At 36.7% G+C, this 19021-nt stretch overlaps 1 protein-coding gene across 2 annotated transcripts in view; it reads left to right on the forward strand.

The window, feature by feature from the left end:
* Positions 1-19021, forward strand: part of ULK4 (unc-51 like kinase 4) — a 678848-nt gene that overhangs the window by 46099 nt on the left and 613728 nt on the right. For both annotated transcript variants that reach the window (XM_007505056.3, XM_007505057.3), the window contains exons 10-13: positions 12785-12903; positions 13067-13139; positions 15437-15533; positions 17396-17500. In XM_007505056.3, coding sequence (XP_007505118.1) covers positions 12785-12903; positions 13067-13139; positions 15437-15533; positions 17396-17500 — 394 coding nt within the window. The remainder of the gene's footprint in view (positions 1-12784; positions 12904-13066; positions 13140-15436; positions 15534-17395; positions 17501-19021) is intronic.

Genomic DNA, 19021 nt, shown 5'->3' on the forward strand with positions numbered 1-19021 from the left:
CATGTGTATGTGTATGCATCTGTAATGTGTGATTTACACGAGTGTGTATTTGTATCTGTGTAGATACAATTGTATAGGCTTGACATAGATGCACATCTCCATCCACATCGCTCTCTGCACACACGCGCACGCACACACACACACACACTCGTATCTGCACGTTCACATGGGTGCTTTTTGGTTTCTCATTTTACAATCGTCTACCATCAATAAAGAGTTCCTGAGTATTTCCCCTCTGCCCAAAGAAGCCCCAAGTCTCGGAGCTTGGAGACTAGCCGGGATGCTCTCTGATGGAGTGGAAAGCGCCCTGCACCCCATCGGGCATTACCTAGAAGGCTGGTGCCAGGCAAATGACAGCCTCCATTTGCCTCATTTATAAAAGGAGGGAGACGCTACCTGTCTCACTTCTCTCCTTTTAGAGGCAGGCAAGGAGGCTCCAAGGAGACAAGGGGTTGTGAAAGCATGTTGAACCCTCAGAAGCATTATGTAAAGAGAAAATATTGCCGGGCCAGAGCTTACACAGCGGCTCCTACTTCTGTAAGCTAGTAGCCGACTAGTGAATTTGTAAGAGGAAATCAGCCACCAACATAACGTTCAAATGTCTTCAGATGTTCTAGGGAAGAGATTTGGAAATGGTCCATCTACTCACCAGTCCAGGGTTTTCCTATTTAGTTTGACGGTTAAGTGCGCGCCATCCTCCTGAGCCTGATACTCGGCTGCCATGCCAGCAGTGGGGGTGATCCCTACCTTATGGCCACTTTATTTTCCCTCACATTATTGGGTCTCTGATGAGATTGCCATTTGTTCAGGTTCAGAAGGAATGGGATATAATGCCCCGAGGCAAAGCAAAGGTAATGGTGCAGAATCAGCTGCCACTCCCTCCTCCCCTCCATCTCTCCCCCTTCTCTCCTCCCTAGAACTAAAGCTGGAACAGGCCTTTGAGTCGACCTGATTCCACCACCCACAACCCAGCGAGGTTTGCTCATTGGACACCTAGGTAGTTAAGTATCCTAAGGCAGGATTTGAACTTGGGTCCTCTGACTCCAGAGCCAGTGAGTGTTCTGTCTGTGGGATCATACTGTTCACTCCTGCCTCTGGAAGCATTCTAATTTCTTTCCTGACTAGTCATTTATTTCCTGTGTAAAGAGGTTGATTTTCCCTTCCAAGTAAACCATGAAAAGGAATGTTTGATGGAGTTGGTCAGATTCCCTGAAGGGCTAGTGGGCCCTGTGAAAAGATCCAAGTGGCAATGCATCCCAGACTTCCTTGGGATAGATGAAGAAATAGCAGTGATGGTATTCACTTCATGCAGATTCTTCAGACTTCTTCATGCTGCAATAGCGATCAAGGCATGGCCAAAGGCCAACCTTTCTGCAGTGGCAGAATCTGTAATGGCAGCAGAGGACATTCCCCCTGAGAAATGAGAGCTTGAGGAATCTGAAAGAGCAGGGTCTGTGCCCACATTGTATGTACATTCTGAGGGTCCTCCACATGCTAGAGAATAATGTTTCAGGATACTCCACGTCTCATTAAAAACACAGAGATAAAATGCTTTGTTTGCACCTGGCTCTGCCCACATACTTGGTAGCAGTGATGGCTGTCCTTCCAAGATAGAGAGAAATCAGCTTAGAAAAAGAACGATGTCTCTTCAGTGAGGCCTTTCAAATCCTCAAGCTCTGAACTTTAAAAGGATAGCATGGAGGACAGTGGCTGGACTTGGAAACAAAGTCTGAACCTTGACTCAAATACCCAGTTACAATTTTGTCTTTGAGGGACCTCCTTTACATTGGTGAATTTTGGTTTTCTCATATGTAAAATGGGAAATGATCATTCTACTTCATCCTGCCAGGGGCCCCAGGAGCTGGGCTTCTGCCTTACGTTGCCCTGACCCATTTCCAAACTGCACTGCTGCTCTCTGTCTCCATTCTCTGGCCTAGCTTCCCTTGACGTGTTGTGTTTGTGCACTCCCATTGGAATGTAAGCTCTTTGAGGGCAGGGGTTTGTCTTGTTGGCATGTTTCATTTGAAAAATAATTATTTCCATTGCTTGGTGCTTAATAAAGGTTCCTTCCCTCCTTTGTTCCTTCAATGCCTCCTTAGACTTCCTTTGCTAGAATATTGTTAGGAGGCTTAAATGAGATAAAGTATGTAAAATATTTAATAACTGAACTGCTGTCACAGAGTATTTGTGAGGGAAAGAGCTTGTTCAGCTGAAAAGAGCTCTCTGAGGGTAAGCATTATTACTTTTACCAATAACCTAACTGCTATTGGAATTCATAAGAGAAAGGAGAAAGCAGTTCTACATATTAATTTCACCACCCTCATGCCTCAGAGATATCTTCTCCATTAGCGTCAGTGGGGAAAACAAACAAATTAATGGCCCAGTAAACTTAGATTTTTAATTTAACATTTGTATTTATTCAAACTAGCCTAATAATGACAATAGCTGTGGTTTATATGCATTTTAAAAGTTACAAAGTGTTTTGTATATATTATAGATGGTGGAGATTATATAGTTTTATGAGGGGCCATAAATGCCTTACCTTCCAAGTTGCCTGGTTTGAGGTAGATGTTCAGTTAAGTAGAATTCTGGCCAACAATACAGGTGAATAATTAGTAGAGAACTAAATAGTAAGTATATAGGAGATTTAGATTTTTAATGAGATTTAGGTACTTAATATCTTAAGATTATTATATTGATTTACAGGTTTACTCCTACTTTTTAATTTTTAAATAAATGAAGAAAAGGGAAGGAGTTATGGTCAGGAATTTGACCTCTCAATAAAGAAAGAATTAAATAACTGCTGCTAAAATTAATCAGAATCTGGAGCTATTAAAAACCTCCTGTTTCCTTTAGTAATGTGGCAGGGGCTCCTGGGCCCTAGACTTGAGAGATGAGATACTTCCATAAACAAGGGATCCTGTAGTATGCAGAGGGAAGGCTTAAGGTGGAAAGAGCAACCACATAGGTTTAGGGACTTTGGCAGGGTCATAGTGAGGGAACCTGGCACCAGAATGAGATAAAGGACTTCAGCTAAACCAGAAAAGCATCTTACACAGATGGGTCCAAAGGAGGGTGGTCCAAATGCTGCACTGGTATCAATGAAATAGTAGAAGAATCAGAGAACAAGCCTCCAGTGCATTGGACAGATCCTTGCTGGAAAACTGACAGAACTCTATGGAGGGGGAGCACATCTGACGCCAAGTGGTGGGAGAAGGAATATGCTTGGTGATTAGAGCCCAGATTTATTCAAATGTATATGAAGATGTTCCCATATAGTGATATATACACATGAAACTTTATACACTGTCTACTCAGAAAGGAGGCTTTTACAGCCCTGGTTTGGTTTGCTCCCATTCAGAGATCCAATTGCCCCTTTGTCTTCTTAAGCAAATACTGAATGGATGTAACATGCTATGAGCAGGCAAGCAATAATGATAGAAGGACCCCAGTAAGTGTTAGTAGAGATTAGGAAGCTCAATGCATGAAACTGATACTTCAGGGGATTTCTGGTGTTTTTATGATAGTAGCACATGGGGAAACGTTCATCTGGTTAAGAAGATGGGGTCACAGAAGGTTCAGAAGATGGGGTTTCAGAAGGTGATCCAGACTTCTGAACTACAAGTTAATATATAGGAGTGGGCTATTTCTCAGGGATGGGATGTTTGTCTGCAGAGGCAGGATGGCATAATGACTAAAGGGCAGATAGCGGGATCATGGGCTGGGTTTGAGTCCCATTTCTGACCCATGTTGGCTGTGTGACTGGGCAAACCTTTTAACTTCCCAATGTCCCAGACAACTCTGTTGTCAAATGGTTGCTTATCTCCATTTGTAGAGGTTCTTTTGGTTCTGGCATCCGTTTTATTTGTTTGTCTGTCTGTCTGTCTATCTATTATCAAACTCAATTGATGTGTTGATTAGGTTTGTTGAACTAATTTTCTTACTCTCTTTTTTCCTCTTTGTTATAATGTGATTCTGTGGATGGGAATGGCAGGAACGTACTGGACAGTGAAGGCAAAAATAAGAGATTTCAATAAAATTTAAACATTAGAGAGCAAAAATGCACTATGTTCTGCATCATTGGAAGAATATCCATACACAGTCCATATGTATTGATTTCTTCCTTTCTAACTTCAGTAATATGTACAATGTTAACATTTATAATCTTTTACAAAGGGAGGGGGCTACATTTTCATTTTTCTTCTTCAAGGCCAAACTGGCTATTATAATTATACAGTGTTGTTTGATTTAAAACATTTTTTAAAAATCTTAACATTTGCATTGTTTTTCCTCATCTCATTTTGTAAATCCTCCAATGCTTCTCTGTATTTTTTATAATGATCTTTTTTATGAAGAAGTAATATTCATTACATTCTTGTAACAAAAATAACTTAGCCATTCCTCAATTATTAGGCATCTATCTCCCCATCCCTCTCAAGTTCTTTGTACAGAAAAAGTGCCGCTATTAATATTTTGGTGTATATAAAATCCATTTTTGACATCCTTGGAGTATATGCCTATCAGTGAAATCTTCAAGTTAAAAAATATACCTATTGAATCACTTTCTCAATTTAATTTCAACTAATTTCCAGAATGATTGGGCCCTTCCAGTACTTTTATCACCACAGCCTGTCTGTCTTATCACTTTTCATCAGCAATTGATGATTCCCATCTTTTGTCATCCTTGTCACTTGCTGGGTATCAGAATTATTTTGATATGCATTTGTCTTATGATGAGTGATTTGGAGTATCATTTCAAATTGTTAATAGTTTGTAGCTTTTTTTGAGAACTGCTTGTTTATAATGGCTCTTGACATCATGTTTCTGTAAGTTCTTTTTATATTTTGGGTATTAGACCCTTATAAGGAATATTTGGTAAAGGATTTTCCCCCCTCCAATTGATAGCTTCTCTTCTTATCCCAGTCTTGTGAGATTTTGTTTGTGTAATGGCTTTTCAATTTCATTTAATCAAAATTATCTGTTTACTTTTGTGATCAACTTTAACTTCATTTGATTAAGGATTTATCCTAGGTGACTGATTGGTTTGAAAGCCAGGCATAGAGACACGAGGTCTTATGTTCAAATCTGGCCTTAGACACTTCCTAACTGTATGACCCTGGACAAATTGCTTTGCCTTAACTGCTCTTCTGCCTTGGAACTAATACTAAGTATTACTTCTAAGACAGAAGACATGGTTTAAAAACAAAAAGGAAGAATTTATCCTCTAGTCATAGCTGTAAAAGGTACATGATCTGGTTCTCTTCTAATTATTTAATGATTTAACTTTTAATATTAAGTCTTGTATTCCTTTTGAGCTTATAGTAGTATATGGATAATATTCCCTTTCATTCTATGTGTGTCTTGTTCATGTTCTGCCATTAATCCTTCACAGGGCATCCACTCAATATGTTATAGGCCTTCCATTAGTTCTCTTGATGTTGTGTGGATACTAATGGAGCACATGGACAATTATTCATTGATTATCTGTCACTCTTGCCATGTGCCTGGTAGACTATTTTTCTAGTTATTTATTTTGTTGACCTCCTTTACTAAAAAGAATTCCACCTAGCTCTCCACATTGGAAAAAAAAAAACAAAAAACAAATGGATGAAGAATGCCTACTGCTCAGACTCTAGAATGAAGTTGGATAGAAAACCCATAGAGTTGGTCCATTAATACACATATCTTGGACAGCTCCCCCTGAACTGGGCAGTTATATAGATCTTGAATTGAACAGGAAGAGAATGAACCAGATTGCCTTTGGGAAATTGTGCAGCTTTTTTTAATGATACCAAGCTTCCTTCTCTGAAACGAGAACCTGTCTTTTTAACACCATTATTCTTCCATTGATTTGGTATGGCTCTAAGTCCTGGAATAACAATTTCTGAATAATTAAAATTGAAGACTACCCAAAGGGCAATGAAAAGGTATATGGTGGGTGTGAGCAGGCATCTATACTGATGCCCAAAATTGCATAAAAGAAGGGTCATAGAAAATATAATGATGAATAAAACATCCATCTGAATATAAGCCCTGAAGGAATTCACAGTCTAATAAGACAAAGAAAACAACAACACAAATTATTTTAAAAGGTAAAATATGATGTTTTGTTTTATTTTTTACTTCTTTGGGTATCTAGAAGAGAGATTATATCTGGCTTCTGGGGAGGGAGGAAAAGAATTGGGAATTTTTTTGAAGTAGGCCTCATTTGATCCAAACATTTGAAGGATGGATATTATTTTGAGAAGTGGAGATGGAGTGGAAGGACAATTTAGGTAGAATAATAAAAAAAATGATAATAATAACTGACAAGTATTTTAAGATTTAAAGAAAACCCTTTGCCTAAATCAATCTCATTTGCTTTTCCTTGATATTATCAATTCTAAGGCAGAAGAATGGCAAGGGCTAGACAATCAGGGTTACCCAAAGTCACACAGAAAGTAAATATCTGAGGCCAAATTTGAACCCAAGTCCTCCCAACTCCAGGTCTGGGGCTCTAAACACGGCTATCTAACTGCCCCACCCCCACCCATATACTTTTTTTTTTTTTTAACCCTTACCTTCCATCTTGGAGTCAATTCTGTGTATTGGCTCCAAGGCAGAAGAGTGGTAAGGGCTAGGCAATAGGGGTCAAGTGACTTGCCCAGGGTCACACAGCTGGGAAGTGTCTGAGGCCAGATTTGAACCTAGGACCTCCTATCTCTAGGCTGGCTCTCAATCCACTGAGCCACCCAGCTGGCTCCCCCTCCCCCCAATATACTTTTAATAATCTGGACAGGCAAGTACTAGAAGTATTATAAAATCCTCACTTTTCAAATGATTAAACTGACTGACAGAGGCTAATGTCATGCCCATGGTCCCCGAACTAGTGAGTGAGATGAGATTTGAACCTAGGCCTCTCCTGACTCCAAATCCAATGATGTTTATACCTCACTATTGTAAACAAAGATGCTGAATCCTAGGGTGGGTTTGGATAACAGTGACCAGATGTGACTGGAATGTAGTGGTTTGTATCAGAACATGATCTTGAAGAAACGCTAAATAATTTGTACTTAATTTGGTAGGTAGTGGGAACTATTGAAGGTTTGGGGGTAATAGAGTGACACAATTTATGATATACTTAAGGAAAATTAATCTGGGAATGCCATGTGGAATGCATTGGAAGAAGAGGAATACAGAGTCAGGGAGATTGGGTAAGGTAGAATATTATAGTAGGTTTGGTGTGATATATAGAGAAGATCTCATTCAATGTCTGTGGCAGTGGAAAGGAATGGCTAGATAGTTTTCTAGAAATGAGATTGTATGTTACGTAATCCAAAACCAAAATGTGGATTTTTTTTTTCAATGAGGGGACTGGTGGTGATGGTGGTGGTAGTGATAGATATTTTATTCTTTTTGAGATTAGTTGGCCATGCCATTGCTTCCTGTTATTAGTATGACTGTTTGGAAAATTGATTGCTTTTGATTTTACTTATTTTTACTTCTGTAAAATCATCTATCATTTCCCATATAACATCTCCTGCTCTATTATTCCATCTCCTTAATGCCTGATGGTCCATCTCTCCTTGCCTTGCCTTTTCTCCTACTCTTCCTTCCATTTGAAACCCTCTCCCATCTCCTTTATTGCTAAATCTATAAAAAAGTTAAAATCTCTCTTGCCAGAAGCTTTCCCTAAGAACCCCCTTTGCCTCAGACACTCCCATTTTTTTTATTCCTTCAGTCCTGAGGAGTGATATTTACATAGTTACATATTATCTTGAACTTGTTTATATTTTCTAATTTTTTCATTACCCTTGTCTCCTGAATTATATTGTTATAATCCTTTGATATCATTAGTAATTCCTTTGTTAACTCTATGTGTGCTACCTAGGATAAATGCTCAATGTCGCTGTTCAGGACCTGAGTATCGAATGAACAAATAAATGAATTTAATGTTTTAGCAATTTTTCTAATGCTCTATCCCTTTTTTTGGAAAATTTTATTTAATTAGATGATTTAGAATATTTTTCCCATGGTTACAAGACTCATGTTCTTTCCCTCCCCTTCCCTGCCCCCCTCCTGTATCTGATACACAATTCCACATTTGCATTAGGGTGATCTTTTTAGAGTCTATATCCCCAGTAATAGCCCCATCGACCCATGTGACCAAGCAGTTGTTTTTCTTCTGTGTTTCTTTTCCCACAGTTCTTCCTCTGTATGTTCTTTCTCATATGTCCCTCCAAATAGTTCTGGATCATTGCACTGCTGCTAGTAGAGAAGTCCATTTCATTCAATTTTTCCACAGTGTTTCAGTCTCTGTGTATAATGTTCTCTTGGTTCTGCTCCTTTCACTCTGCATCAGTTCCTGGAGGTTGTTTCAGTTCACATAGAATCCCTCCAGTTTATAATAATATTGTGAGCACAATAGTATTCCATCACCAGCAGATAACGCAATTTGTTCAGCCATTCCCCAATTGAAGAGCATCCCCTCATTTTCCAGTTTTTTGCCACCACAAAGCATGGCTATGAATATTCTTGTACAAGTTTTTTTCCTTATTATCTTTTTGAGGTACAAACCCAGCAGTGCTATGGCTGGATCAAAGGGCAGACAGTCTTTTAGCACCCTTTGGGCATAGTTCCAAATTGTCTTCTAGAATGGTTGGATCAATTCACAACTCCACCAGCAAAGCATTAATGTCCCAATTTTGCCACATCCCCTCCAACATTCATTATTTTCCTTTGCTGTCATGTTAGCCAATCTGCTAGGTGTGAGGTGCTACCTCAGAGTTGTTTTGATTTGCATTTCTCTGATTATAAGAGATTTGGAACATTTTTTTCATGTGCTTACTAATAGTTTTGATTTCTTTATCTGAAAATTGTCTATTCATGTCCTTTGCCCATTTATCAATTGGGGAATGGCTTGATTTTTTGTGCAATTGATTTAGCTCCTTATAAATTTGAGTGATTAGACCTTTGTCAGAGGTTTTTGTTATATAGATTGTTTCCCAAATTGTTGCTTCCCTTCTAATTTTGATTGCATTGGTTTTGTTTGTACAAACCCTTTTTAATTTAATGTAATCAAAATTATTTATTTTGCATTTTGTATTTTTTTCTGACTCTTGCTTGTTCTTAAAATCTTTCCTTTCCCAAAGATCTGACAAGTATACTAGTCTGTGTTCACCTAATTTACTTCTTTAGTTTAAGTTTCCTTCTTTATGTTCAAGTCATTCACCCATTCCGAGTTTATCTTGGTGTAGGGTGTGAGATGTTGATCTAAACCTAATCTTTCCCATACTGTTTTCCAATTTTCCCAGCAGTTTTTTTTTAACCCTTACCTTCCATCTTGGAGTCAATACAGTGTATTGGCTCCAAGGCAGAAGAGTGGTAAGGGCTAGGCAATGGGGGTCAAATGACTTGCCCAGGGTCACACAACTGGGAAGTATCTGAGGCCAGATTTGAACCTAGGACCTCCTGGCTCTAGTCCTGACTCTCAATCCACTGAGCTACCCAGCTGCCACCTTCCCAGCAGTTTTTGTCAAATAGTGGATTTTTTGTCCCCAAAACTGGGATCCTTGAGTTTATCATAGACTGTCTTGCTGATATCACTTACCCCAAGTCTATTCCATTGATCCTCCCTTCTGTCGCTTAGCCAGTACCATATGGTTTTGATGATCATTGTTTTATAGTATAGTTTAAGATCTGGTACTTCTAGGCCACCTTCCTTCGCATTTTTTTCCATTATTTCCCTTGATATTCTTGATATTTTGTTCTTCCAAATAAACTTTGTCATTGTTTTTTCTAATTCTATAAAAAAAGTTTTTTGGTAGTTTAATGGGTATGGCCCCAAATAAGTAAATTAGTTTGGGTAGGATTGTCATTTTTATTATGTTAGCTTGTCCTACCCATGAGCAATTAATGTTTTTCCAATTATTTAGATCTAGTTTTAATTGTGTGGAGAGTGTTTTGTAGTTGTGTTCATATAGTTCCTGTGTATGTCTTGGCAGATAGATTCCTAAGTATTTTATACTGTCTGTGGTGATTTTAAATGGAATTTCTCTTTCTAACTCTTGCTGCTGGGATGAGTTGGAAGTATATAGAAATGCTGATGATTTATGTGGGTTTATTTTGTATCCTCCAACTTTGCTAAAGTTGTTGTTTGACATAATAAGCAAAGAAGGAGTTCTACCAAATTCCTTTTATGACACAAATATGGTACTGATTCCAAAGCCAGGTAGATAAAAAACAGAGAAAAAAAACCAAACTACAGACCAATCTCCTTAATGAACATAGATGTAAAAATCTTAAATAGAATACTAGCAAAAAGACTCCAGCAAGTGATCACAAGCATTATTCATTATGATCAGGTGGGATTTATACCAGGAATGCAAGGATGATTCAATATTAGGAAAACCATCCACATAATTGACCATATCAACAAACAAAGCAACAAAAATCACAATTACCTCAATAGATACAGAAAAAGCCTTTTTCAAAATACAACATTAATTCCTATTGAAAGCACTAGAAAGTATAGGAATAGAAGGGCCTTTTCTAAAAATAGTAAACAGTATATATCTAAAACCATCAGCAAGCATCATCTGCAATGGGGATAAACTAGAAGCCAATAAGATCAGGAGTGAAACAAAGATGCCTATTATCACCTTTATTATTTAACATAAGAAACATTAGCAGGAGCAATTACAGAAGAAAAAGAAGTTGAAGATATTAAAATAAGTCATGAGGAGACTAGCCTATCACTCTTTGCAGATGATATGATGGTCTACTTGAAGAATCCCAGACAATCAACTAAAAAGCTAGTGGAAATAATCAACAACTACTCTATCCTTTTAAGTTATGGCCTGTGCCTGAATTGGAACAAGGGTTGGATATGACAAATTTCACCAAAAGTGTTTGTGATTAAGATATAGTTAAAGAATTTTATTTCAATATAATCTGTTAAGTCCAAATTGTACTGAATGAGCCCATTAGAATTTTGGAGTCATGTATAACATCTTTAGGTAGATTGGCAACTAGATTATACTTTAACTTGACATTTCCTCTGGGATTATGAGTTTATAGTATCTATTGATGAATAATTTAGCTTTTTAGCCACCGTTGGAGGTGCTTTTTGTGAGTGCACTAATATATGAGCTTTGGAAATCACAGTGCAACTTTTATTTTTGTCAATGGTTTTCATGAAGGGTTGAAGGTAGCTACTATTATTTTTTGCTTTATTATTAAAACTATGATTAAAATGGTGTGTGTGTGTGTGTGTGAGAGAGAGAGAGAGAGAGAGAGAGAGAGAGAGAGAGAGAGAGAGAGAGAGAGAGACAGAGAGACAGAGAGACAGAGAGACAGAGAGAGAGACAGAGACAGAGAGAGACAGAGACAGAGACAGAGAGAGACGGGGGGTGGGGGGGAAGGGAGGGAGAGAGAGGTTTACCATCACAAACTCTTGCCATTATCATATTGTCTATCTTGACTTTTCTAAATTAGAAGATTGTATAGCAGAGGCTGCCATAATGTTGTCCATGGCCTTAATACATTGTCTTACCAAGGTACGACAAGAAAAAAGGGAAGAGCAAGTTGAGAGGACTCTTTTTAGGTTGTTTAGTTTGATATAAAGATATTTTAGGATTAAGTATCTTTAAGGATGGACTTTTCTGTAGGTTTTGAGCTATTAGCTTGATTGAGATTTTGTTTTTTGTATTCAACATTTGTGGAAAGATTTCTTTGATGTAACTGTAGATTGAGATCTCTTATGCCTCAGAATGTTCTGACATGAGCTTCCAATGGGATATTAATTTTACTTTCATATGTTGAAAGTATTCCATATTTAATTGATTTCATATTTTCTCACTGTGGCTAGAACATTTATTATAGTTAGAGCATCATAGTAAATATTCAGATCTATCTTAGCCTTGTTTTTATCCCATTGTGAATTTAGGTAATTTTCGTATTCTATATTATTGTGACCTAGTTTAAAAGAAATATTATATAAAGAGGAATCATGGCTTCATTTTGCTACTGACTCTCTGTGTGAATTTTGGGTAAATTTTTAAACTTTTGTGGCCTCAGTTCCCTAATGTATAAAAATGAAAAGATTAGACTTGATGGCTAAAAAAGCACCTTACTCTAGAGCTGTGAGCAATGATCCTTTGTCTTTTGAATGCTTGGTAAGAAAAGAGTCTAATCATAATCTGTGTGATTTCTTAAAGAGATATTTAGAGTTTACCTTTTGTGCATCATTATTGATATTGTTCAGAGAGAGAGAGAATGTGTGTTTGTGTGCATGTATACACACACATACCTTTATTCTCTGGATACCTATATATGTGTGTATTTATATATAGGTAAATAGATGTGGTGTGTATGTATGTTTGTGTGTATATATATTTCATTGTGCATGTATGTATGTCTATATATATAGCCTAACATCTTTCTATATATATGTACTTTGCCTAGAAATATGTACATATGCATACATATGCATATGTAATAACTTTCTTTAATTAAAATAGTTTCTATAAGTCATTTATATCCTTTAACAATGTTTTTTTCTCCCCAAATTTGTTACTTTGCTAATATATTTAGGATAGATAATCATATACAATCACAGAATGTTAGACCATAAGGATTGCTTGGCTTGTTGAAGTCCAAAACTTTGATTTTACAGGTGAAGACACTGAGATTCTGCTGGTTATGCAGCTAGCTATACCCTCTCTCATGCTGGTTTCTCTATGTAGACAGTTCTATAAATGATTTTATTATGGATAATAAGCTGGTTTCTTTTATTGATATGCAGGAAAATCATGGAATGTTCTTTAGCTGAAGAATGTGAAGAACTGTTGTCAAGTAGCATGGAGAATGTCCAGTCTTCGGGGTTGAATATCAGCCAACAATTTAACAGGTCTTTTAAACTAGGTAAGATTTTTATTTGAGTAAGCTCTTCTAAGATTGCTATTGCTAATTGTGCCTCATTCCAAAGGGAGGCTGATCTTCAAATCCTAGCAATAAGCTTTATTCATGATTTTTTTGATTGTTGGTCCTTTATGAATGCTAATAGTAGATTGCTTTCTTGTCACAGAAAATCCAGCTGAATTGCGGCCTAAGAGTGCTCTTGGATGTGGTCAATTGAATGAATCTATATTTCTTCTGAGGTATGCAACATGAAAAAATCATAAAAGAATTTAATGGAAAATAAAATATGCTCATTTATGATTCATGGTGACTAACCACTCCCTACAATTCTTTTTATAAAAATTGTTTAAAGGCTTATATGTGCACTTAATTCCTGTGCCTCTAATTCAAAATTATAAGTAAACACTAACTGAAGTATCTGTATTTTTAATTTGTTTTTGCCAAATGGAGCTATTCTCTCTATTTGTAAAATACAGATTTAAGAGTACAGAAGTTGCTTTTCTATGGATATAGGCCATTTATGGAAGACTAAGTTGTCTTTTTCATATATTGACATATTTCTTTATATAGCCTTTAATTTTGTCTTTAACTTTTAATTCAAAACATTTGCTCATCCAGTACTGTTCTTTTGTGCCACAGAGGTGAAAAGCAACACACAGTCTTTGCTTTTAAATAGCTGATAGTCCATGTAAGAAATTGAGATTATCCATAGATGTGCAGATACATATATCTCCATACTAGGAGCTAGAAAATGACTAAGTACATAAGTGCATAAGAGAGAACTCACAAATGTCTGCAAAGATTACTTCTATTTGGTGTCATCAAGAAAGGCCTTATAGGGTAATTATAGAATTTCTTCTAGAATTCCTTATATATTTTGTATTGGTACTTGAAAGAGAATAATAATGTTAGTTAGAAATTGATAGGGGGAAATCCATTGCAGGCATGAACTTTGCATAGAGTTTACAAATGCCCCAAAACTAGGAAAAAATAGTTGGGCTTAAGCAAAGTGTTGGTGAAGGTGAGTAAAATATTATTGGATTGATGGGGTAGGACCAAATCAAGGAGGATACTGAGTGTGAGGTTTTGGTTTTTACATGGTGTTTGATAATCAGTGGGCAGTCCCTGAAGGCTTTTATTTTATCTTATTTTTTAAGTTTGTTTATTTTTCAGTTACAAGTAGAAACCATTTTTGACAATAGTTTTCTGACATTCTGAAATTCAGATTCTCTCCCGCCCTCTTTTACGCCACTCTCCTTGAGGTGGTGAATACCAATATTTCTTGTAATATATATTTGCATATTGCTGCTGCCATGAGAGAAGACACTTATCACACACAACAAAATACTCATGAAGGAAATAAAGTGGAATATGTCAGGCTTTGATATTCAGTCAGGTGCTCATAGTTCCTTCTTTGACTGGTTTTGCATTTTTCATCATGGGTCCCTTGTGGATATCTTGGGAACTTGCTTTTCATCAGATTGGATCTGGGTGTTTGTGAGATCCTGGGATTTTGTGACTACTCTGGTCTATGTAAGAGACTACAAAGGCAAAATTGACAGGCCTTGACCACAGATTGGATAATGGGGGATGAGAAAGATTAAGGCGCCAAGGGTCTCCTATCCCTTCTCTTCCTCTTCCTCAGATCTCTTATCCAGCCCAACATTCATGCTCCACAAGTCTGCTCATGTCAGCTCCCCTTTTAAAAGCCTTCAGTGGCTGTCCATCGCTTAAGTTAGTAAATAGAAATGGAGAGGGTTTAGGAGAAAAGAGAACAAATTCAGTTTTGGACATGTTGAGTTGAAGATAACCATGGCATATAGAGTTTGAGATGTCCAACAGGCAGGTGGAGATGCCAGAAGTTAGAGAGGTGTTAGGACTGGATAGGGAGGTTTGTGAATCAACAGCATAGTGATGGTAATTCAATCTGTGGGAGCTGATGACATCATGCAGGAAGCTGTATAAAGAGAGAATATATTTGTAAATATATTGTTTTCATTTGTCCCTAGATTAGGAATACTACTTTATGACATGCAATCAGATGAACTTTCAAAAACCACACTATTTAGGGAGCTTATGTCTTCAGAGGCTGGATGTCCACACATTGGCTTTAAGAAACATTGGCTGTATCGACATATGAGTATATTTTCCTTAGACTTAGCCTGTATTTGAAATTTTCTTGCATGTAAGCAACTCTCAAAGGACTTTCTCTAAGATTATAGAACTACATTGTGATATACAGCAATTAAGGTCATAGCCTTACTAATGAAATTCTTGATGTATTGTTTATTCCCACTGGGTTTAGTTTGCTGTGTGTATACATCACACATATGCTAGGTGTATATAACACAGACCAACAGATTCAATCAAAGACATGCCATTCATAAAGTTTATAAATTAGCTTGGGCCTCAGGCTGGAACCTAATGACCCAGAGAATTATCTTTTACGAATTTTGGATTCTGAACTGTTTAAAATAATAGAGTACCAATGTAATGAAGTCTGATTTAGAAGTTGGGATTGGTGTTTCCTTTTCAGTTCTCGCCCCACTCCTAGAACCAGCACTGCAGTGGGATTGATACATTCTGATATTGTAATCCATAAGCCATATCATCAGCCTTCTTCTTTTACAGAGGTAAGCCTAAATCAGGAAAAGAAACTTTTTTTTTCCACAGAGACAAAAAATCTAGGCAAAGAAATAGGGAATGGATTTTAGAACTATCTGTATTAGTTTCCAATTGTCAGTATCTCTTGTTACAGACTGTGAAATATTTCCTTGTTCTTTTGACAAGCGTACTATTACTTCATAAATGTTTACATGAAAAAGCTTAATGAGTTAATTTACAGAAGAATGGACTAATGTATTTTTCAAAGTAGCAGGTTAATTGTATCTTTATTTCATTATTATAGTTATAATAATTGTCATCTGTATCAATTATGGAAAATTGTTAATTTTTTCCTATAAAAATCTAGTAACTCATGAAATAGATATTTAAAAATAACTCATTGTAAAAATAGAGTTAGTAAAAACTACTTTAACTTGGTATCATTGAAATAAATAAAATGACAATAAAAATTATTACATCTTATCACACTGTATGATCTTTGAAGTAAGATTCAGCATAACAATAGGAGATATATTCTTATACTCAGAAGGTGAATCCATCCTACCAGGTGGTAATTGGAGATTCACAATCTCCCCATCTTCAGTAGATCATATCAGTGAGGAGCCATATGAGAAGATTACTTCTGTAGTGAAGACTAGTTAACCAAATAATAACAGCATAATAGTTAAAGATGAGGCCTTTTTGTTATTTTAAATAAGGAAATGACAATATATTGTCATTGTCAATATATATGGAATATATTCAGATATTAAGTGTGTTAGCCATGGTTGGTTCTTGTCCTTCACATTTGAAGAATACCAAAATGAATTTATTGGTGGTGATGTCTTTTGACTCAATCATAAATTGCATTTCAGCGAGGCAGTGTTGCCCTATGTTGTCAGCCTCCCTCTCTCTTCAGTGTTCTAGAATTCCAATGGTAAGACAGATGGCCTGGATGCAGTGGATGGCCCTGGCTTCTGGGATGTCTGACCCAGCTCTAAATATGCCACAGCACCCACTTCCTCTGCCTTTTTGGCCACTGGAATAAATTTGGGCACTGTTATCAGTCCCTTCTTCCAGGGGAGGTCTTCACATGATTGGGGTAGATACATCTCTTCCTCACGTGGGGTTTGAGACCTGTTGGTTACCCTCAGCTTGGTTTAGCCTACCTGCCATTGGTGGCAAGTGGGTACCAAAGGAGAATGAACAGCCCTGGAAAGGGCATAGCAAGCACTCACCTAATACCCTGTTCACCTCATAGAATGTTAGAGCTTGAAGGAACTTCAGTATTGACTATTTAGTGTCCCTTCATTTGAAGAAGAGTGAATTGAAATCAGATAGGTGAAATGCCTTGGTCTTTGACAGAACCCAGGTGTCCTTCCCACGGCTAGCACTGGTAAGTTTCTGTTGAGGTCCTTATAATATCAGAAGATGTCTTTCCTAAGGGTCTTGGGGTGAGCATTTTTTGGCATGAAATTGCAAACCTCATTTGTGACAAAGTGAGTAGGAAAACAGCTGAATGAGAAAAATCTAGCTGGATAAGTGAGCTTTGACAGTGGAAAACCCAGATTCTGTTTAGATCTTTACATTGGCTTTAGGGATGGGTCCACTTCCATTGAAGCTTTGGTCTTTATTTTCTCAGCATTATGCAATACTAGAGAAGGAAAGCATTGCTTCACAGTGTTTGTAGAAAGTAGAAAAAGCTATTTAGTTTGTTATAGAGTTGCAGTAATCTAATATTTTTTGAAGTGACATTCTCATGGATATCTTTTAAAAAGCTTTTCATTTGTCAAATTAGAATAAATTCCCAAAGCAATGATATCACAGATTCACTTGACTATTTAATTATTTGGCAAAGAGAAGAAAGTTGAATATTGGGTTTTTTTTTTAGATGAAGAATCCATATTTATCTCAGCAGGACATAGAGGCCAAAATGAAGGAACTCATCTATACTGATGCTGACCTTGTTGTGACTCCAATAATTGATAATCCAAAGGTATGAAAAAATGTAATACTTGTGGGAATTCTGAAACCAGCATTTTTGAGCAAAATACATTTGATTTATGTATGACCTTTTTCTAAAACAAATTTAATTTTAATAAATGTTTAACTTGAATATTAATACAATGAAAATATATCCATTGAAAATATTCACTATATGCAACTTCATTAGCATTATGTTTTAATTCCCTGAAATGACTGAGGTGGAAAGGTCTGAATCTGTCCAAAGAAATACAAGTCCAAGAAATGGTGGCATTTCTCTTGGGCTTTCTTCCATTTCCTTGATTTTTGCTTCTAACCTTCTCTCTTCCTCCTCTCCTAAATTCTGTCTCCTTCATTATCTCCTTTTGATCTTCTTTTCATATACTCTCTGTTCTAATACTTTTTACTCATCATTGATCTGGTGGATTTTCTGTCCTCTGTTACCTATTTATCTTTTCCTTCTTTCCAATCTATGTATTAAACTCTCTTTGCTGAGACTTTCCTTTTTTTTATTCTTAACTGTAGTCATTTTCCATTCCTCCCTCAGTCCATTATCAATCAGTCAGTCAGTAAGCATTCATTGAACACAGTTTCAGTACCACATGCACCATCTTTATTCCTCTCCAGGTCAAACTCCTCTGGGTTTTACTTTCTCTCTTTTATTTTTATTCTTTACCTTCTATTTTTCTCTTTCTTAACTATCCTTAATTTCCTGCCATTTCTTTTTTTTTCCCCTCCATGTCTCAACTCCTTATTTTTTCAAGAGGATTTTTTTTTTTAGTTCCAATTCTAATTCTATTAACTCTTTAAAAAACCCTTCCCATAAGCCTTAGAATCAATATGAAGCATTGATTTCATGGTAGAAGAATGGTAAAGGATAGATAATTGGAGTTAAATGATTTGACTATGGTCACACAGCTAGGAAGTGTCTGAGACCAGATTTGAACCCAGAAACTCCCATTTCCAGGCCTGGCTCACTTAGCTGCCTCTTGTTCATTCTTTCACATATCTCTTCATGTACCTAAACTACTTTTCCTCCTTCCCTCTGCCTCCTAGTTGAAGAAGAGCTAGTATTGGAATCAGGAGATGTGGTTTCAAATTTTGACTCACATACTTACTAGCTATGTGACCAGGAGTAAGTCATTTAACCTCTCAGAGACTCAGTTTCCTCATCTACAAATGTGTGTTATTGTCCTTGTTGTTTTACTTGTTTCATATTCCTCACAGGAAAGTTGCAAGGACAAGTTCTTTGAAACCCTTAATTCACTATACAAAATACAGGCTCTATAAATATATCAAATTATTATTCTAGTCCATGAAGAATCTTTGCTTCCCTTCATGCTTTTCTGAGAAACTCATAACAATTACTTTTGAATCATCATTGGCATAATTAATTTGACAGTTCATCATGTATAACCTTATGAAATTACACAGTTAATTAGGTTTTTTTAAATTCTTATTTACCAACCACCACATTTGTATTTCATATAACATTTTAAAAGAGAATAAAAAGGAAACATTGAGTATATCGGAA

Source organism: Monodelphis domestica, chromosome 5 (assembly GCF_027887165.1).
Source record: "Monodelphis domestica isolate mMonDom1 chromosome 5, mMonDom1.pri, whole genome shotgun sequence".
In the NCBI taxonomy this organism is placed as follows: domain Eukaryota; kingdom Metazoa; phylum Chordata; class Mammalia; order Didelphimorphia; family Didelphidae; genus Monodelphis; species Monodelphis domestica.